Source organism: Lotus japonicus, chromosome 1, assembly GCF_012489685.1.
Source record: "Lotus japonicus ecotype B-129 chromosome 1, LjGifu_v1.2".
In the NCBI taxonomy this organism is placed as follows: Eukaryota; Viridiplantae; Streptophyta; class Magnoliopsida; order Fabales; family Fabaceae; genus Lotus; species Lotus japonicus.
In genome coordinates this window covers 96,702,524-96,724,717 of record NC_080041.1, presented here as the reverse complement: position 1 = coordinate 96,724,717, position 22,194 = coordinate 96,702,524, and the positions used below count along the sequence as shown (strand labels likewise).

At 34.4% G+C, this 22,194-nt stretch overlaps 2 protein-coding genes across 5 annotated transcripts; one reads left to right on the top strand and one right to left on the bottom strand.

Annotated features, from left to right (window-relative positions):
* The first annotated feature begins 11,737 nt into the window (after window positions 1–11,737).
* Window positions 11,738–16,482, top strand: LOC130728140 (AT-hook motif nuclear-localized protein 7-like). Of its 3 annotated transcripts, none has more exons than XM_057579497.1 (7): window positions 11,738–11,895; window positions 12,043–12,109; window positions 13,157–13,572; window positions 14,107–14,162; window positions 14,354–14,485; window positions 14,803–14,964; window positions 15,871–16,482. In XM_057579497.1, exons 3-7 carry the CDS (start codon window positions 13,206–13,208, stop codon window positions 16,177–16,179), a joined length of 1,026 nt encoding a protein of 341 aa, XP_057435480.1. In that variant the 5' UTR covers window positions 11,738–11,895; window positions 12,043–12,109; window positions 13,157–13,205; the 3' UTR covers window positions 16,180–16,482. The 3 variants fall into 3 exon arrangements, with proteins under 3 accessions (XP_057435480.1, XP_057435481.1, XP_057435479.1); XM_057579498.1 differs by having other exon boundaries at window positions 11,740–11,895; window positions 12,002–12,109; XM_057579496.1 differs by lacking the exon at window positions 12,043–12,109 and having other exon boundaries at window positions 11,745–11,895.
* Window positions 16,483–17,516: 1,034 nt separating this feature from the next.
* LOC130728139 (protein cornichon homolog 4-like) lies at window positions 17,517–21,238 on the bottom strand. Of its 2 annotated transcripts, none has more exons than XM_057579495.1 (5): window positions 21,012–21,238; window positions 19,669–19,850; window positions 18,445–18,567; window positions 18,292–18,351; window positions 17,517–17,892 (listed from the first exon to the last, which is right to left on the bottom strand). In XM_057579495.1, exons 1-4 carry the CDS (start codon window positions 21,081–21,083, stop codon window positions 18,318–18,320), a joined length of 411 nt encoding a protein of 136 aa, XP_057435478.1. In that variant the 5' UTR covers window positions 21,084–21,238; the 3' UTR covers window positions 17,517–17,892; window positions 18,292–18,317. The 2 variants fall into 2 exon arrangements, with proteins under 2 accessions (XP_057435478.1, XP_057435477.1); XM_057579494.1 differs by having other exon boundaries at window positions 17,517–17,901; window positions 21,012–21,235.
* Window positions 21,239–22,194: the final 956 nt, after the last annotated feature.

Genomic DNA, 22,194 nt, shown 5'->3' with positions numbered 1-22,194 from the left:
ATTTTCATATTACAATATTCCGGCCGGTTACATTGCTTGAATGGAAATAGGGCTAACTATATCCTACGTACGAACTATATTAAAAGTAGAACACAACTTCACAATTTATTTGCATATTGATGAAGAACATAAGAGGTAACCACTAACTCCCTCTAAACATGAGTAATTATTGTCTTTTCTCCTTTGGATTCTTCGAGCCTTTCCAAATAAAACTTGTGTTTGGCTGTCTCGCTTGATCTCAAATTAGTCTTTTGTTCCTAGCTTTGAAGGCATTGGATTTCCTCAAGTACAGGTCATCAATGTTTTGCTCTTGGATTGACTTTATAACATTGAAGTCTGATCGAACGAATCTTAAGGCTTGATTTTCACCCTAATATTCATAAATAAAGATGAATTCCGAACTGTTCTTCAATTCGAATTTATTATGAAATTTAGTACTTCAATCTAATTCTCGAGACTTGTTTTTAAAGTAAGAGTATCTACATCCATCATGCTCACTAAAATATCTACACTTCATTTTTCACAATTCTCCACAATGCCACATCATCTATACCACTTTACTAACTTTTTTCTCCAACTCAACAACTCTTAAAAGTTTCTACAGTGTATCCCACCATCAACATCACATTTGTATATTTTATTATTTATCTTCATTTTAATTAATTGTAAGTGCTTGTAATAAATACAAACTCAATTTTCAAGTCTAGTGTAGAGTATATATTCCCACATACTCATTTTTGTCATGTTGGAATTGAATATGTACTCCAATGGTAATAGACACTCATATGAGTATGTATTTAACATTAGATACTACCATTGGAGATGCTCTAAAAACTACCTTAAGTTGCTTAATTATTAAAGAAATTTAAATCTGATGAAATAAGCTTCATTATTTTAAACATTTTAAAAGAAGTTTTAAGCCCGCTAAAAACCTATGAGTCAAAGTTTCTTAAATTATTTCCTCGATAAAGGAGGAGTCGAGGAAACTCATTGTTTTTTTTTGTTACAGAGGAAAATTAAACAGACAAGCAAACTACGCCAAAGCGTCTACATATAACAACTCATAAACAACAGATGGTGGCTCTCCCCATGTCTGGTGTGCTGATCCTTCCCTAGCAGCTCTCTTCTCAAGATAATCCGCTGTGTTGTTGCGTTCTCTGGACAGATGATTAAGTAGCACTCTCCAGTCCCTCTGAAGCCAAGATTTAACTTCCAAAATTGCTTCTATCTCCCAAACGGATTCCGCCACCGTCGGTGCTTGAAGAACATTCACAGCTTGCATGCAATCAGATAAACATTGCATACTGCGACAAACAAGGAGTCAAGCATTTTTCGTAAATGAGTCAAAGTTTCTTATATATTAGAAAAGAATAACTTCATTTTCCTATGTATCAAAAAAAAAACTTCTATTAGGCTCATTTAGTAACGTGGTAGCACCAGGTTAATTCTCATAAAAAAAAATCACGTGTCATTCTCAAGTTAATTCTCATTAAAAAAAAATTCATGTGTCATTCTAAAAAAAAATTCATGTGTCATTCCATTAGATAACTTATCTTCTGTTATGGGTCTCACGTGTTCCTGATTCCAACAAAAATCTTGAAACCGAATTTTAAAAGATTTACCCTGATTATCTAAGATTTATCTAGATTACTCTTTACTAAATTTATTTCCAAAACAAATTTTGAAACCACTTTCATTATCTCTTCAACTCATTATCTACAATAAAAAAAATTGTAGTGCTCAGATTATAGAACATTAAAATTTTAAAAGATTTTCCATAATTATCTAAGATACTGCATCAGCCATCTCCTCCCCTATATATACTCGTCAAACCTGCATCCTTCTCTAATCACTTGAGAATGTTTTCGAACGTGATAATTGAATCAATCTTGATTTAAATAGGTTATAAATATGTTTAATTATTTTGGGGAATTAAAGCAGTTATTATTTGATGGATACAGGGAAGATTACAATATTTGATTTGATTGGTTTCCAAATATTTAAGAAAATGAAAGGTTTTATTGGTGATTTCTTATATCTATGATTTGTGCTATTGTCTTCATGTTCATGAAGAATTCCAAACGAGTTCCTAATAATCTCGATCAGGCTTAGAAGAGAAGTATTTTTGTTCACTTTGCTTAGTATTTCAGACTCTTATATTTCATCTGTTGTTTAATATATTTTTAATAATCAAGGGATTGATTGATGTATCAAATATAATAGACATATTTTCCGTGCTACGCACGAAAAAAAACTAGTAATAGATAATATAATTAAAGAGAAGAGAAAAAACACAAAATAAAAAGGGCATAACTACTATATATTTAAAACTCTAGTTTTCATCAAAATAATACCTGATTTTCTTGGAGACAATTGAAATCACACATGCTTACATATAAACAAATACTAAATTAAATCAATCTTGTGTCCTTGATCTATAATCACGTTACTTTTTAATTATAAATTTGCCTTCATCATGTCTAATCCGGTAATGAAAATCAAAATTTTAAAATCTCATTTGTGATTGCATGCTTCCGCTTTAAGTAATTAAGACCACTTCAATTCCATGAAGAGAATTTGCTTCCATGTTGATTAACAGGTCATTGTAGAGAGGGCTCACAACATATAGATGATAGTACACTCGTTTCATCTTTGATCGACTGAGTCTTGGGATGCATAGCCACTATAGGACTGGTCAATACTCGACATCAATTTGAAAAGTTCAGTTAAATTGTATATAAAGAGAAGACCATTAATATTTAAGATAAGTATATTAGAAATTTCATATTTTAATTATTTACTAGTATTTTTTACCTGTCCGTTGCACGGGGAATATGTGTATTGTATTTGATAATCAATTAATACTTTGTTTATTAAAAATATAATAAACAAAAAATGAAATAGAAAAGTCGAAAATGATGAGCAAAGTGGACAAAAAGTCATAAATTGAAACCTTTGTTGCATAAATTGAAATTCGTACAATTGAATAACTAATAAAAAGATTGCTTAACCAAATCTCAAATTCTGCAAAAGATTGCTAATAAACAATAGCTGATTTAATCTACACTGAAAAAAAATAGAAAATATTCTTTATGAACGTGATTATGTGAGTTCGTTTTCACACAATAAAATAAACTATGCTTGATCCATATTAACAGAAAATCGTTTCACATTCTTCATGAACATGAAGACAATAGTACAAAGCATAGATATAAGAAAGCACCAATAAAGCATACGATAAACACATATTAATCATGAAAAAAATATATTTGATAGTAGCACAAATCAGGATTGTTAAAGATAAATCATAAAGTATGACATCATTGCGTTTATACCAAGTCATCCAAGTTTGAGCAAATATTGCAGGGTATCTACAAAATTTATTATATATATCAAACTTTGCACTCTCTTACTCTTAAATTATTGTTACTCACCTATTCTTGTGATTTTTAATTAGGATGTTTATCCTTGAAGGAAGGAGACTATGATCTTGAAGTTTCCATGTGGATGTGAATTGTGTGTGGCTTCCTTAATCCCATTGGACCTGTGTATGGCTTCCTCATAGACATCCACATGCTTCACTGCTTCCCTCTAATTTGATTTCCCTTTATTTATAGTTCATTTCGTCCTAGTTAAATAACTATTATAATAACATTTAACTAACTTAGTAGTCCCTGATTAATTTCTCCTTCTGTTACATCCTTACATGAGCTTGAAAATTTAAGTAAACACACTTATCCTCACATAATTTTTTGTTCAATTTACTTGTTTTCTGCAGCAGAGGGATGACGATAATCTAGAACCAGTTCTTCAAGATTGCAGGGTCCTGGCATCTCATTTCAATTCCTTTACCTTAGTTTATGTTAATAGAACTAGGAATAAACCAGCTCATTTGTTAGCTTCTCTTGCTTCTGTTTATCCAAACATGTGTTGGTGGGATAATTTCCCAACACATTAATTCTGCGATTCTTGCAGATGTATTTTCTCTTATTATTTAATGAAGTTGAACTTTCCATTAAAAAAAGATAGATAAAAACTATTAAAATCTAGCAAATCACAATAAAAACACATAAAATTTTAAATTAAATAAAAATTTGAAAATTCAATAAAAATACCATAAAAATTAATTAATACTCTAAAAATAAATCAAAAATAAAATAAAAGACCCACAACAAAAGAGAAGCTATCTAATGGAGTGACACGTGAAATTTTATATTAATCCATCAATAGTATTTCCGTTTATACTTTTTCCTTCTATTACGTGACACGTGACGACCACACAAAAAACTGACTGAGAATTCCCAACCCAATTCCTCAGTGTGAATTCCCATCTATAATCCATATGAAATCAGGTAACGTTTCTATTCTCTATTGTTCAAACTAGAACACCCCAATTTGTTATGTATGGATGATGAGATTCTATTGATACAGAGCCAATCGTTTTTTTTTCTCTGACAGATGGTCAGAACTTCATCTAGGTTCGAATCCTACTGAGAGGTCCACTACGTAAGGAAACAGAAATTTTAGTGTCAATCAAATATAACCTAAATACATAATTTCAAAATATGCATAGTTAAATACAACATTCAGTTCAGTTTCAATCAAATTGTTAGAACAGTTCAAAATTCCTCTGCGATCTGTGCATCTTTTGAACTAAATAGTTCATGACATAGATTATCAAATCCATCATCAAGCCTCATGCGATCTCTCAGCCTTTCATAAACCTCCTAGTTAGTTATTCTCTTCTTTCTTTAGGATTGGAGCTAGAACCACATACCAAAAATACCCTTCAACGTCGGCATTCTAATAATTGGTCATTGTGAATACAATCAACCCTCCTTCCTCCTTCTTCCTATCCCCTTGTAAGTGTTCCTCCGCACCTTCAAAAAATGACAAAAGGCTCTAGCATTGCAAGTGTCTAAAAACAACAACATAGTGACTTTTTTGCCCACAATTCATTTTCAATCTCTTGAAAAAAATTCACTTCAATCAACAAGTAGGTTAGTAAACTCACTGGAAGTTGGTCTTTTTAAATACTTTTTCTTAAATTTGCAAACAAACTAAATATCTATACCCTTATATCAAGCATCACTTATAACATCACACAAGTTGACCACAAAAAAAAACTGACTAACTAAACCCTAACCACATCAAACTTCTTCCTCAGTGAGAATTCCTCCACGGGGCATGACTTCAAGTCCTAATGGTCTCTTCACGCAGTGTGGGTTGATATACACAAAGGGCTTGTCATTGCTCTTAACATTTTCACTAAGTCTCTCTTGTTCAATATTATTTCTGTTTGGGTTCATGTGTGGTCCCTTATCGCACACTATCTTGATCAGCTTCTCGTTGTAACCAAGATGATTGCTAAGTGTGTCCTCTATATCTAACATCATAGGATAGCTAAACTTCAGCCTTTCGTTTTCTTTAGGTAGGTGTTGATAGTTGAGCCCTATCAACAAAGCCTTATTTGCTCCCACCTAAAGAAACAAAGAAATGAGATATCTACAAGTCCTTCTAACCTAAAAATGATCTTAGTTGTGGTATATACCTTTTTCTACATCATGTCTCTTTGTTTTCTTCTCCTTCTTCTCTTCTCTAGGTTCGATTTCTTCATCTTGCCTTTTTCTTTTCTTGTCCTTCTTCTTCTCCCCAAACAATCACCATGGATAAAATTTTAAACTACTCAAATTAGGTCAAGTTGCAGGATGTTTTCCTAGCTTTAACTATACAATAATCATCATGGATTAATTATCACAAGTGTCATTAGGCTTTGTATTGTTTTTAGACACACAAGGGCTTAGTGCAATCAAATGGAATGACCTATTAACTGATTCATTTTGGCATAAGAATTATGAATTAATTTGAACTTACCATATTTCTGAATGTTCGAGGAATGCTTCTTTCAGATTCAACGATGAATCCTCCGAATTGTACTTCTGCATCACAATCAAGAGAAAAATCCAGTCATATATGTTACTTAACAAGTGGAAAGGAAAACATAAATCCAGGGCATTGGGGAACTCTATTACTAGGTATGTACATAATATGATTCAAACTATACTTGTGCAAATAAAAATGCAGGAAATTAAAAGTTTGAGAGCATAAATCCTAGCAACATCAATCTTCTTCCTTAGTGAGAATTCACATCTATAATTCCTATAAAACTGGGTAATGTTTCTATTCTCTATTGTTCAAACTAGAACACATGTAAGGAAATAGAAATTTCAGTGTCAATCAAATATAACCTAAATGCATAAGTTCAAAATATGCATAGTTAAATACTACATTCAGTTCAGTGTCAATCAAATTGTTAGAACAGTTCAAAATTCCTCTGCGATATGTGGTACATGGATTATCAAATCCACCATCAAGCCTCATGCGATTCCTTAGCCTTTCATAAACCTCCTAGTTAGTTTTTATCTTCTTTTCTTTCTTTAGGATTGGAGCTAGAACCACATACCAAAAATATCCTTCAACGTCGGCATTCTGTTAATTGGCCGTTGTGAATACAATCAGCCCTCCTTCCTCATTCTTCCTCTCCCCCTTGTAAGCGTTCCTCCGCACCTTCAAAAAATGATAAAAGGCTCTAGCATTGCAAGTGTCTGAAAACAACTTCATAGTGACTTTTTACCCGCAATTCCTTTTCAATCTCTTGAAAAAACTCACTTCAAACAACAAGTAGGTTAGTAAACTCACTACAAGTTGGTATTATGCTAGGTATGTACATAATATGAACCAGACCATAATCGTGCAAGTAAAAATGTAGGAAATTAAAAGTTTGAGAGCATAAAAATCGTGAAGACTGAAGACCTATTGCCTAATGTAATGTTACATTAATATTGTTCAATATCTTTTAATACAGTGAAAACCCATCGCAAAATGCTACATTATAACTAAAAGTTGTGAACTTCATCAACCTCAGGTTCCAGAATCACCAATTTTTGCATGAATGTAGAGAAGTTCACCTCTACTTTGGCTTCATAACAGAATTTTTTGAGGGACTTGGAGAACCCACTTTGATCCAAGGAATGGGCAATGAATTGGTTAAGAACAAGCTTCTGTTTAGGTGTCATGGTGAGGGTTTCGTTGTTGATGTGCTTCATGGTTTGGTTGCTGCTCAGCAAAACCTATCTATCGAGGGATGAATGTGAAGATGGTAGAGCTTCCTTTTATCACCTGAAGAAAGGGTTTAATTGGGATTTTCCGTTCAGCCCAGTTTTTGGTCTCTTGCCAAAAAGCTAACATGGGACACTCTAGTCTATTTCTTAGTTGGTCTCAACCCAATTTTCGGTATCTTGCCAAAAAGCTAACATCCAACCTCTGCTGGACCCCAACCCCAAACTTAAATTGCATGGTTATACCAAATTTTAAAGATTTGCTTTAGGCTCTGCTAGGATTTAGCCCTCTCTTCTTTGTAAGGAGTTAAGTTCCATTTAGTTCTCTTTTACTTCAGTTTACTACCTCCATGAAGGCATCGAAATGCCTCTTTGAACCTCACTGCCCTCACCACTTCGTGCAACTAGACTTGCTAATGGAGTCGAAAGCCTCTATGTTCAGTGAAGACACGGAGGGAGCTACAGTCCTGCTGGACCCCAACCCTCAAGAGGGTTTCTAGGTGGCGGAAAGAACACTCGTTGGGAAAGTACTTGCTGATAATCTCTTCTTTCTCTAGGAGAGGATCCTGCTCCATCTTCGCCTCTTGAATCGCCATAATAGCATGTTGGGTATGTTCTCGCCATAGTAGCCTGTTGGGTATGTTCTTTCCTTAGTAATTCTTGGAGAAGTGACTTTTGATATGGAGTTTTCTTTGACAAATCACCAAACTTCTCCTCGCCCCACCAACTTAGCACCCCTCCAAACTCTGCTATTTTAGAAGGAAAATCAGCTCAAACTTAACACCAAGCTTCAGCCACCACCTCTGCACACTTTTCTCCCTCTTAGAGCCATAATTCTTCAAGTTAGAGCAATCTATCCCTCCTTTTTTCCTCAACCTACGAGAACCACACCTAAAAAAATGGGTTATGATCAAAATGATACTTGGGTAAATGCAGTGACGGATCTAGGTTGAAGTTTAAGAGGGCATGTGCCCTCACTTGATTTTGAAAAAAATCAATAGAAAATAATTTGAGTAGTAAAAATGTGTGGTTTTTGATAATCCATTTGGTAAAAAATGCCCTCATTTGTGTTCCACGTCGCTAAATGTCCTCACTTGATTAGTAAAATTTTGTTTTTTTTAATGGACTCTTCGGTAAAAAATGTCCCTACTCATGTCCTCTTGGTAAAAAATGCCCTCACATTCAATAACATATATAATTTTTTTTAAAATTTATATGTGTATATTGCCCTTACAAAATCAAATTTCTGGATCCGTCCCTAGGTAGATGAGAAATAAAAGTCACCAACCACAAATCATTTCAAGCGTCATTAACTAGAGTAAAATTCAACTGCTCCTCAATCGTATCCGGAGCTCTGGTTTATTCGACCAAACAAACTTGTGATAATGTCACCATATTAACGGTAAAGAATCGCCTGAAATATCTTTTAGTTACATCCTAACTAAAGTCCCAAGTTAAATTGGACCATATAATTAGCCACATATTTTTCATGATATTTTAAATTGAATTAGTTTATATTTTTGTCCCGTGAAATAATTTATAATTTGAAACAACAGCGGCAATAATAGTATGAAGCGTCACATTAAATTTCTTGATAAGTGACATTTGTGGGCAAGATGATTTTTTTTCTTTGTTGCAATTTTCTAAAAATAAAATTTATTTATTTTCTTTCATTCACGGGGGTAAGTCTTTCCCAACAGAGGAGTACCTGCTACAATGACTAATTCCCACTGTCACGTGCCAGTGTAGCCATTCAGTTTTTAAGTACTCCCTCCGGTCCTATTTATAAGCATGAAAGAGAAGAAAAATCTTGGTCCTTTTTATAAGAACCAAATGAAAGTTTGAGCTATATTAATTATTTTTTTCCAATGATGCCCTTATTAATTCTAACTTGTAAAATGTGTCTCATTAATTATTCTCTCTCTTTCCCACTTTCCAATACTAATAATAAAGGGTAATTTTGGAAGTTTATTTTAATTCAAGACAAATTTAATGCATTTTATTTAGTTTAACTACATTTCTTAAACTATGTTAATTTTTTTTTTGTTGCTTATAAATAGGACCGGAGGGAGTAATAAAGATATCATCTTTCTCTGTTTTCTTTTCTTTATTAGATCACGCAGCTTTTCTTAGGTCATAAATAACCACTAAGACCTATCCTCACCTAGGCTAGAGGTGAAGGTGATGTTATCAACATTTGTTTTATTTTTTTCTTAAAGAGAAGATATTCAAAACGTAAAGCAACAAAGGTTCACATGATTTGAATATTTTGTTCAGATATAATTTTTAGAAAGAGTTTTTAATTCTATTAAAAATTGTTATATTTTTTTTAATTTTTAAAAATAAATAATTTCTTTAAACATTTTAGAGTACCAAATATCAAATGTGCAAAAAAATGTAATTGCAACTTATTATTCCTCAATGCCACACAAGAATAATTTTATTTAAAAAAAACTTCCTGTGAGGGAACAAAGAAGAACCTAACATAAAAATACAAGTAACATTTTCTTTTTAACATGTTCTTTAACATTTTCTAATATTTTGGTTACAAAAGAAAAATTAACATTCTTTAATTGATTGAGTTGAATTCACACATGAGTCTCGATAATTAAAAGTGTGACCCATATTTTTAATTGATTATACTCGTATTTCAACCAATCAATAAAAAAGTGTTGAAAAGAGAGTATTGAAAAAAAAAATTATTTTTAGCATTTTCTAAAAAGAGAATAAAGAAGAAATTACATAAAGTGAAAACAATAAATATTAATATAAAAATATTTTCTTTTCAACGCTCTTTTATTCATTAGTTAAAATTATAAATATTAGATCTCACTTTCAATTTAATGAGACTCACATACTCCCTCCGTTCAAATTTGTTTGTTGTTTTAGCTTTTGCTAGAAATTCCAAAATGGTTGTTGTTAGGGATGGCAGAGAAGCCCGAACCCATGGGCACCCGACCCGACCCGACCCGATTTCTTGGGTGAAAACCCGAGTTAAATGGGTTCGGGTTCGGGTTTTACCCGATCACTTTCGGGTTCGGGTTTGGGTTTGGCCAAACCCGCACCCGAACCCGGATCTGTATAAGTGAAACCTAAGTATTCTGCTTGTGCAGTACAATATATGCAGCATCTTGCATATTAATTTAACAGTAACATGGCAATTACAATGTTACATTACATAATATAGCTCTCTTCACAGTCTTTTTCAGGTCGGGTTTCCAGGTTCAACTGTTTGTTTGAGGTTGTGTGCGGGTGTGGGTACGAGTCGGGTGAACCCGAAACCCAATGGGTTCGGGTGTGGGTTTAAGTTCACCACCCATTTCGGGTTCGGGTGTGGGTTTTTGATTTCGGGTTTGGGTTTGGCAAAACCCGCACCCTACCCGACCCATTGCCATCCCTAGTTGTTGTTTTATATATTCAATGCATTTTTTTCCATTTTCTTCCCTCTATACCCTTGTTGAATAATTAATTCAAAGTTTCTCAATAAACCAACCTACCACCTAAATTAACTATCCTCACTATCTCTATTAATTACTGTCCCTATTTACGAAAATGTAAGTCATTATTCTGGTCAAGTTTCTCTCTTGTAGTAGTAACTCAAATTTTGAATTCGCATTCTCTCTCTTATATTTTCAATGGAGAAGATGTGAAATTAGTAGTGTGAGTGTGGAAAATGAGGAAGGAATGATTGACATGAATGAAAATAAATAGGGGTATTTTGGTGAAAATATTAATCTAATGATTAGCTCTTAAACTGTGTGCAAATGCTAAAACAACAAACAAATTGGAACGGAGGGAGTAACTTTCAACCAATTAATAATAGTGTTGAAAGAAGTATTAAAAAATAGAGTGTTTTTTTGTAAACAAATGTTAATTGTAATGTTGATAAATTACTCTCCCTCAGGGTTCGAATCATTGACCCTTCACCTCACTCAACCCTTTATATCCCCTAGCTCTTAACGCTTGAGCTATACGACATTTAATATTACTTGTAACTTCAATTTGGATAACATTTCCATCATTTTCAATTTTAATTGTTTATTTATATTATTTCTTAATTATTTTTATTTATTTATCATTTAATATATTAATGATAAACATTAAACAAGTCAAAATGACTTAATTAAAATTTGACTTACATTAGAAAATTGAAAAAAGTTATTATAATTATCTTTATTATTAACTCTGATAAATAGTCATAGTGCATGTTTAAATAGATAATGAAAACCAGATAAAACCAAAATCATAATAAATAATCACAAAAATTAATGAAAAATTGCTTATGTTCCCTCCCTGTGATGTGATTTTGGTTAAGTATCATTTCCACCGTTTATCAAAACATACATGTAAGTAAGTCACCAGCTACAGGAAGGTTGGCCATCCAATACTGACCTTGCAACCTTATATGGAAAATAAATTTAGTTTGTAAAAAAGAAAAAAAGCTGCACTATATATATTTTCTCTCTTCTAAAAAGCAAATTACCATTTTAGCCACTGATATATAAAAAATTAATTGTTCTCACGGACCTGAAATTGCTCTTAACTAAATTGTATTTATTGGGGTTAGCAATTATATTCAAAATGCAATCTTCAATATTTACCTACTTTGTCACCTTTTTTTAGCCTTTGGTTTTTCCTCCTAGATTATAATAACTATTATTATTTGAACAATGTTGCTGTTGTATTTATTTTGAGCTTTACCCTTTTTCCCATTAAAATTTTTTGAGCTTTGGAAAAACCAACCAGCCAACAGGTTTTTATTCAGCTCCTGAAATCTGTAAGTTTGTTTGAACTCTGGGAAACAGTTTCTTAACTTTTCTGCTCTTTTTTCTTCTGTTTTACGTTTTTTTAATTGTTTTTTCACTTTCTGGGTTGTGAGCTAGTTAAGTTCTGAAGGGAGCTGAAAGAAAATCTTAATACATAGTTGCAGGGACAGGCTACATAGTCTTGCTGATTTTTGCACTGTGAAGAGTATCCAGAGTTTGATGTTGGTATGTGATAAAACAAGTGTAGTTTTGTGTTTGCTTTTATGTCTTTCTTTTTTTATGAGTTCAGTTTTCTGTCTTGTAAAAGTTCAAGCAAATGCTGGTTAAGAAGCAGATTTATGCAAAAGGGTGTTGTTTATTTGTTCCTGTTTTAGGAAAGACTTTGGTGTTTTTGGATGCTTTTGCCATGTTATGGTTTTTTAACCAAGTATTTTATGAGTGCTTGGTTCCAATTTGTTTTTTTCAGTCAAATCTTGAAAATTTTCTTAGCCACTTGGGTTTTTAAATTATAATATTGCAATTTTTTTTACTAATTTTAATTATTTTTCTATTAATGGCTAATACTTTTTTCTTCCTCTGTTTAGGAGGTGAGTTTCTGGTTTCTGTACTTGAACATTTGAGAACTGAGGGAAGTACCCATTTTTTTTAGAGAGGGGGGAAAATCTTTGTTGGAAAATAACTTCTTTGTTGTGTTCTCTGCTCTGACTCTAGAATGCTGTGATTTTTTGCAACTTAATTAATGAAACAGATCTCTCTTAATTGAGCTAAACAGCTCATTGTATACATAAAGTTTGTATCTTTTGTTTGTTTTCTTCCTCATGTCTGATAATCCTTTGATGGGTTTTCACTTGCTTCCTAAAATTCATAAGAGGACGGTTCAATTCACTTATGTGTTGCTAAAAGACTAAATTTTAGCAATGAGCCAATGACACCTATTCTCATGACCCATTTGCTTTCTAAGTGTGTGTTTAGTTCCGAGTTTGAGAATCTGATAATCAATTCTGATAGAGTAAAATCAATTTTGGATGACAATATAGATGTTTGGGAGTTATTTTAGAAAATTGATTTCAGTTCAAAATCAATTTTTTTAGAAGTTAAAAAGAGTAGTTCTAGCATGAGTGCGTTGAACATAATCAGTTGTGAGATTTATTACTGCATTTCATATTACCCTACAAAAATTACTTTTACTATAATCATTTTTATCACAAAATTATTTGTGGGAACGTTGATCCTAACATGCACCAATTACATTATTGTTTTGTTATCTTGCAGATGTTTGTTTGATTGTATAGACTAAGGAGGGGGATAGTTTGATATTTACATGGAAGGGAGAGAAGGTATGAGCTCTGGTGTTACAGTGATAGGAGCAGAAGCTCCATCAGCATATCACATGGCACCAAGGGTTGAAGCTCCAATTCAAAACCAGGGTCCTGTTCCTGTTCCTGAAGCTTCAGCAGCTATTGTGGTCTCACCAGTGAGTGTGGGATTGGATGGAGGAGTAGTGAAGAAGAAAAGGGGCAGGCCAAGGAAATATGGGCCAGATGCTCCAGGTGGTGGTACTATGGCATTGTCGCCGTTGCCGATCTCATCTTCGGCTCCATTTTCTAATGACTTTTCGTCCGGGAAGCGGGGGAAACCGCAGGGGATGGAATACAAGCAATCCAAGAAAGCTGGGGTGGATCATCTAGGTAATTGGATTTGATGTTTTTAATGCTAATATATGTTAAAGTCTCATATTGACTAGAGATATGACTAAATAAATCCATATATAGGGGAAATAAATCTTCACCATGAGCTTGCTTTTGGGTAGAATAAAGCTTAACATGAATTTCTCTTGTCATTGTTGTTGACCTTAACATTTCTTACTTCTTGAGTAGCATTAGTAATATAGGATGTGGGGAAAACTTTATTTTTTGAATGAAAACTTTATTTTTTGAATAAAGTTTAATTGACTAATGTGGCAAATCTTTGAAATTTGATTTGTTGACCGTGTAAAAAATCTGTACTCTTGAAAAATATATTGGATTTGACTTCTCTACTAACTCTGCTCAACATAGGAAAAATGTCAAAATGATAGTTGGGTTTTGTTTAAAATTACTCACACTGCTAAGATAATTCATAATGTATCCTCAGACGAATACAAAGCAGTATATATATAACACCATTGCTTACTTTAATTTTCAACTCAATTCTGTTAATATGCATTTTTTATGTTTCTGCAGGTGACTCTGTTGGTACAAATTTCATGCCCCATATCATTACCGTCAATGCTGGTGAGGTATGCTTATTATGGAGGGGGAAAACATCTGTTTTTATCTTTATTTGGTATATGAGTTTGCATAAAATTTCTCTCTCAAACTATTTGCTATGTATACACTTACCATACATCCAATCACATCCCTAAACATGCTTTTGTATCTTGTAATGCTAATTCTTCCTGCTGAAGAATAAATTGTTTTGTTGTTTCAGGACATTACGATGAAGGTTATATCTTTTTCCCAACAAGGGCCTCGAGCTATATGCATCTTGTCTGCTAATGGTGTAATTTCAAATGTTACACTTCGCCAGCCTGATTCTTCTGGAGGAACGTTGACCTATGAGGTTCTGCTCATTATTGCATGTTTTATTTTATAATTTTCAAATTTACCTTTTCTTCATAATCACATCTTCAATTCTTTTTAAATTTTTGTATTACCTAAGTTAATTTGAAAAAAAATGTCTGTCTTACAAGATAGGACTTTTATTCAGTTTTATTTTGTGTGTATAATTGAACATTTGATGGTACTTAATGGTAATTCGCAACTTAGTATAAGTTCATCATTCACTCGGAAATTGTAGTTTTCATTTGAATGCTTGTATGAGGTTTATCTTGGGTGGTAAAAATATCTTATTTTTACAAACTTGAATTTTTTCTCTAGGGCCGTTTTGAGATACTTTCATTGTCTGGATCATTCATGCCTACTGAAAGCCAAGGAACAAGAAGCAGATCTGGTGGGATGAGTGTTTCTTTGTCGAGCCCAGATGGCCGTGTTGTCGGTGGAGGAGTTGCTGGTCTTCTTGTCGCTGCCAGCCCTGTGCAGGTAAAACATTCCCTGCAATCCTAATAGTAATTCTCAATCTCAACTATATGTGCATGTGAATTATATGTGTGCAGTGTGCACCTATCTGTTTCTTGGAATTTTCAGTTGGGGATGGTTTGGGTAGTAAGGTACTAAGGTTGCCTTCAGAACAGTACTCAATATCCCTTATTTTCTGTCATGTTGATAACTTTGCCAAATAATGTATCTCAAGTCAACACAAACAATTTGTGGGTTGAGAAAACCATGGGGAGACCAAAATCATGGTGGATGGTCGCAAAAGCTAAGGGAAGTTGCTTTTGTCCACCGTGATTTTGGCTTCACCATGGTTTTCAATTCTACATGTATCCAAAGATGCATAAAATAGGCAACTCGCCTTGTTCCTATTTATAAGTCATATTCTAGAAGCTTTTTCATGTCCCTTAATATTAGTCACTTTAGAATACTAATGAATCTTAAAATATTTTTCCCCAATTTTATCCTTCATATTTAATGCTCTATATCTAATTACCTACACTCACCCGTAATTTTTTCCAGTTTCGAGGTAATTCAGGAAAGTAACATGTTCTGATTCATACTAATAACTACTCTTTCCAATTCATGTGAATCAGTTGAAAGTGACTTATAAATGGAAATAGATCGAGTAGCTCAGTAGCTTGCTTGCATGCAGTACTTAATAAAGGGGACCATGGAATCGTTGTGGAACCCATTTGGATAAAGACCTATTGGAGTTTATTGAAGCTTATCTACTAGAAAAAACCCTAGATTTCCAATAAGTGTTCTTTGGTTTGCATCCAAACGGGTTCATAGTGTAGCATCTGGTGCAATTTAATTTTTAACAATTTGGGCATAACATTTCTTCCTCAAATAAAGAATCACTTAGATACCTTTTGTTCTCTGTCATATCAGGTGGTGGTGGCAAGTTTTCTGCCAAGCAACCAGCAAGATCAGAAACCAAAGAAGCCAAAGTCTGATTATGCATCACCCCCAGCTACTTTTACACCAGCCACCGCAGTGTCTTCTGCACCATCCGCAGCTAATGGTGAAAAGGAAGATGTCATGAGCTCCCATCTACTGCAAAATTCTGGAGCCTTCAACCCAAACCTCGCTCCTCCTCCTCCGTCGGCCTTTCGAAGAGAAAACTGGGTTAACATGCACTCTATGCCGGATTCGATGAAGTCCGCAACTGATATTAACATATCTTTACCTGATAATTAAGAAAATCCTCTAGTGTTGGTGACAACATTAATTCATGACTGAGCTATTTATTTAATGATTTCTTCCAGTGTTGTTCTGTGTCATGTAGGTTGTTTCAAACTTGTTGTATGGTGTCTAATGACCATAGGGTGAAGTTGTAGTTGACAAGTGTTATTAATTTGAAGTTAGGTTTCTATTTCTTTGTCTGATAGAGCATCGGATTTGTCGGCTGATTAGGTAGATGCTGCAATCTGCAGTGGTATGAGTATGCTAATTCGAATGTAATGAGATTTGGTTGTCTATTCTAAGACTGAATTGGTTGGAGCTTTTATGTCCCACCCTGGCCTTTTGTTTTTTGATGATGTTCTTTTTTTGATATTCATTTGTGTTCATGTTATGAGCTGAGACTACAAATTTTCATCTTAGATCTTCACTACTCGAATGAGTGTAGTGTTGGAAATTCAAGTTAGTTAGGGGTTCCACATTAGTTAAGAATGAACGAACTGAAGTTAAGACAATATAAAAGATCTAACCCATAATTCCAGTTTCTTTAGATTAAAATATGTGCTGTTCAGATCTTTTAGCGATCTTCGGTATTAGTCTATTAGTATCCCAATGTCTACTTAAATATTCTAGATTTGCCATAAAAGAATGCACAAATGTAGGTAGTAAAATGTGTCGTATATGTAACTTCATCATCCATGTGGAATCCATTACAATGGAAATAGTTGCAATCGACGTGTGTTAGAATCAAAGACAATTTTGCTAACTTTAACTTCATTAAAACGATCAACCCTGGATCTTTCAAAGATTCAAATTACAATTTTCTTGAAAAAATATTGTAGAAGGCACACAATGGGGAAAATTTAAATGAGTGCCTGTCCCCATGCTCGAAAAGAATACACACCACACCGGCTCAATTGCTTAGCCAAAAAATTACAAAAGTTATGCATTATTTTTGAACAATGATCTTTCATTAAGATGGAATGGAAGTTAGGCTTTCTCATTTCTTTTTTATTCATTCTGAGGCCAGAAGCCCAAAGTTAGGCCTTCTCATTTTTTCTCAAAATTCAACCCTTTTGAGGCCGATACAACACCATATTGTCCAACCAAATCCGACTAAGATTGGATACCAATAAACATGGTGTAAACCATTGACATTCACTTCAAGATAAAAAAAATGAACGGAACTCTTTCTAGATTAAGATAAAAGTATGTTCATGTTACATTCATGATGTGAAACGTGGAAAAAAATAAAGATGAATTTGTAGTGCAACTACAAGCAGACTAATTTGTATTTTGAAAGAACAACAAGAGGAAGCAAGATCTTGTTCATAAGAAGAAGAGAGAGATAGAGAGAAAAGAAGAAGTGCATGCAAAAAAGAGAATTTAAACCTTGTTGCATGCATATCTCATAAATAATGTTAATTTAACCTATCAGAAAATGTTGTTACCGTAAGACTGGGTTGTTACATCAGTTTATGTTTGTACCAAAATCATTACAAGCTCTAAACTTCTATTCTGCCTAAAATACTCTAATTCACATCAAGAATCTAAAACTTCACTAAGAGTATCACACCTTCCCAAGCTCCGTTTTCGCTGTGGATTGTCACATGTCCCCTCTCTAAGGAGCTCAGCCTGTCGCAGATGGCTCTCACCATGGTTGTTGTCCATGGAACTTAGCTCAGAAGATGGATTTTCCCACAAAGGTTTTGAATGTCTCAGCAATTCAGCCTGTAAATTCTTTGACATTTCCAAGAAGTTGATCAGCTGATAAATTTATAAAAAGAATAACAACCTTCAAAAAGTTTATCTTACAACTCAGGCTAGGTCTAACTATACCCTAAAAGCTAACTCAAAAGATATCAATGGTGGTATCATAGCATATTGTAGATCCATTTATTAGGCCACCCATAAATGGGCCAGATATTTGGTCCTGCAAACTTCACCTTCCGAATATTTAGCCCTGGGCATGAGAGGTGTGTGTCAAGGTCTCTCACATTGAATAGAAATATGGCTAGATATTCCTTATAAAAAAGGTAGAACGATCCTCGCCCCTGAGCTAGCTTTTGTGGTAGGGTTAAACCTAAATCAGATTCTAAGAGTTCAAACAAAAAGGAACTGGAAACTTACAGGAGGCATGGAAGGTAAGCCACCACTTAATGCACATCCTCCGTAAGGGTCCATACCAAGCTAAAACACAATCAGATGAGAAAACAATCACCAAATTTTCCTTTGAGATAAGGCAGGGCAATTCACAAAATAATGCATTTCGAATCATAATACCTCAATATAGAAAAGACAAATATTATGACAAGGTTTGCCACTTTGAACAAGCGCTTGTTTTTCTCCCATTTCAGCTTATTGTAGATCTCTGTAACATCTGCCAAGTGTTCTCTTTTGAAGTACCTGGTATTAGCTTCCAAGTCAAATGAGGGGTAGCAATATGCTGAAAATAATGTGCATATGTAATAACAGCTAATGTTTTAGGAAGATAAAATTTGAACTTGACTTTGCTTTCTAGATTTCATTATCTTATACAGCATTACACTATTCTGCAAATATACATTGTAATACTGAGATGTTTGAAAGTTTAAAGAAATCTGATTATTCAGATAATTTGAATGTCAATTGCATGCTTAGTTCTTGGAATGGCAGTCCAGACTATGTCATATATACAGATGTGAAACAGAACCTCATGCGTTTCAAACTAACATGCTAAACTGCGGTTCGTTTTCAACAGAAACAAAACTTTAAAAATCATGCAACTTATATATTGATAGTCCTTGATTAGTTCAGTTTCTAATCATGTCTTCTATAAAATGTCTCCAAAGTATTTGAGGGATTTTCACCATGACAATGGTCATAGTCCTAACTGTGTTTTCAAGGGTTTCAAGGTTATCCCTCAAATTAGAGTGTAGGAAACTGTTTGAAAAACCACTTGAAGTTCATTATTTGATTTTACAAGTAGCAGCCCTGGTGTCTAGATTCATTCAAAATCTGTAATCTCCAACATAGTCATTGTCAGCCATCAAACAGCCCCTCAAATTCAAAAACAATAAGTTGCATCCCCAAATCTCAGTCACAAATCATTCCATTTTTTATTGAGTTTTACTTCAACATAACCAACACTTTCAACCCCCTAAATTAACACAAATGCTCAAAGTATGAAGATTGAGAAGCCTGCAGAAACAACATCCAATACAATGTTTAAAATTACTAACTTCACAGTTCACACTAGAGTATCAACTTACCTATGGTATGTGGAATTGAAGTCAACTTTTCTTTGAAAAGAAAATGATTCAGTTATGAATTAAATTCTGCCTATACATGCCTCATTGCTCCAATTTAAGTTTCATGTGCAAGAATTGAAGAAGGATTATATTGTATTTTCACCAAGGTTTATAGTTATAAAATTTGCAGATATGAAATAAAATCTGCTCGAACTGTTTAACATGACTGAATTAATAAAACAAAAACTTTTTGAGAAGGTCAGCGGAAAAAACTTACAATCTCGCATTGTAATACATGCAAGGGAGAGATAGGAAGAATGTAAACCAATGTCCTGCTATAAGATTGGTAAAGCAGAAGATTCCCAGGATTATGAACTCTGGTAAGACAACCTGGTTTATCCGAGATGTTGAATCATAAGGGTTGATATAATCAAACTCCAGGTCCACCAACAAAATAAGCTGCAATAAAAAATTCATGGGATGAATAAAATAGTAAGCAGAAGCTTTGCGAACTTGCACTTATAGATTGCAGACAATGATTGGTTCAAAAACAAGTATAGCATACTATTTCAACTCATGCCGCTGTTTTTATCTTTTGACACATAAAATTTAGGGTACGGGGACGGCGCTCTAATGCAAGGCAAAGAAAACAGTCGGGCTCAAAGAGCACTTACAGAAGACTTACATTTACCTCTCATCAAGGAGATGAGTGGGGAATCAAACCTGCAAACTGTCAGATACGAAACCCTATCATTCTCCACTAGACCAACCCCCTGGGGCTTCTTAAGCTGCTGCCTACAGCAGCGTACTTTAAAAAGCCATAGTTTTAAAAATCCAGCATTTGAAGGTAGTCTAGGTGTGATTTATTACAAGTATACTACCTATATTTCTGGAGGAGAAAACAAAATATAGAAGGCTAGTATAATTAATACAAATGATCAACGATGAGATTGCAGAACTGAATGGTCACACACAATACAATGATAGTCAAGTTAAGGTGAAAAGATCTAAGCCATTAATCTTTTACAGAGGAAGAAAAAATGAAACTTTCTAAAAATAATGGCCATTTTCTTTCAGAGCCATGCAAAAAACTACACAAAAAATGAACAATGAAGCATGCAATAGAGAGATTGAGTCCAGCTATGCACTTAATCATAAAACTAGCTTTTACCATTGAATTTTTCTTTAAAGAAAATCACATACAAAAGCAAGGTAAGCACTAATTAACACCAAATTTCTGAAAGGCCCTCCTATAAAAAAAAGGCAAGAAATTGAAAACAGAATAAGCAATTTTTATAATTACAAATTTATGTTTGAATTATTAAAATTCAACCAGAATCTAAATTGTGATGCCATTGCTCTGGTTGATTATATCGTCATCAGGGTTTCAAATTGCGGCCGCAGCCTGCATTGGTATCGCGGCTGCATAACCAGGCATTTGTCCGCAATTCTGGCGGTAACCGCAACTGCGACCGCAATTTAAAACCCTGACGATGATTCACACAAATCAACAAAGGGCATGATCATTGTATGCAATGCTTACAACAATGATGATCAAATCCAAAACAAGCAGTTAATTAATGATAACTAGAAAACATGAGAATGGATGATGTGATTGACCTGGTAACCGAGCATACAAAGAAGAGTTAAGATGAGAACAAACGTAGAGATCCAATATAAGACTTCAGCCATAACAGCCACCACCGCATGCCTCTTTCTCTCTTCTTCGTTCGTCCGACTCTGCTTTTCTTAAACGGTTTCCTTCTTTTCGGGATATCAAATTTGAATGAACACGCTTTTTTATCTTTTCACACCGTCCCTTTTTTTTTTTTGTAAAGGTATGGATTTAAACAAAACAAAAACGTGATAAGAGTTTGAATGTTTGATAGGGGAAGGACATTATAAACAATGTTAATTGAGTAAATCTCATATTTTCACTATTTATAAATTAATCCATTTTTAAATTAAGTTCATATGGGTAACTAAATAATGGTGCCCACTAGGGTGGACCGTTATTATTTTGGTCCACCGGTGCACCAGAGGGTATTTTTGACTTTTCCCTCTTTCTCTTCTCCCTTCCCCTGTCCCCTCCCTACCTGCTCCAAAATCACCATTTGATGTTCTATCTTCTGCAACAATGGTTCTCTCACCGACCACCGACCTCTTCGTCGCAGCCGCCGACTACCGCCACGACCCTCTTATCCCCCACCCTCACCTTACCCTTATTTCCTTTCCCCCCCCCCTTCCCCCCTCTCACCGTGACAGCCCCAAAATCAGCTACCTCCATTTTTCTTGATCGAACTAGAAATGTTGCAGCAAAAACAATGACAACCACAAAATCCCACCTTAGGTTTTATTTCCACCAAAAACGCAGCAAAAGGTAACAATAGACCCTCTGTCAAAGCTCAGGGTTCCTAGATCTGTAAAGGGGAGAACAAGAATAATCGAAACTTTTTTCTCAATTAAAGAAATCTGAACCTTTTTTTCGGAAAAAGAAACAAACACAGTGCTGGGGAAGAGGAAAAAAAAAAGAAAAGGATCCTATGCATGCCAAACAGGTTCCCATGAAGAAGAAACAGGGGAAGAGAGAGAGAACGGCAGAAACAGATCAACAGTGGTTCCGGTGCGCGGCGCGGTGGCCTTGGCTGAAGATCGTGGTGCGACCCTGAGCACAGTGGTGAGGAGTGGATGCGCGGCGTGGCGAGGTTGAAACAGAGAGAGAAGCGAAGGAGAAACTGAGGAGGAGCGTTGGTGTGCGTCCTAAGACCGCCGACTTGAGCTACGGTGACCCGTGGATGGTGGA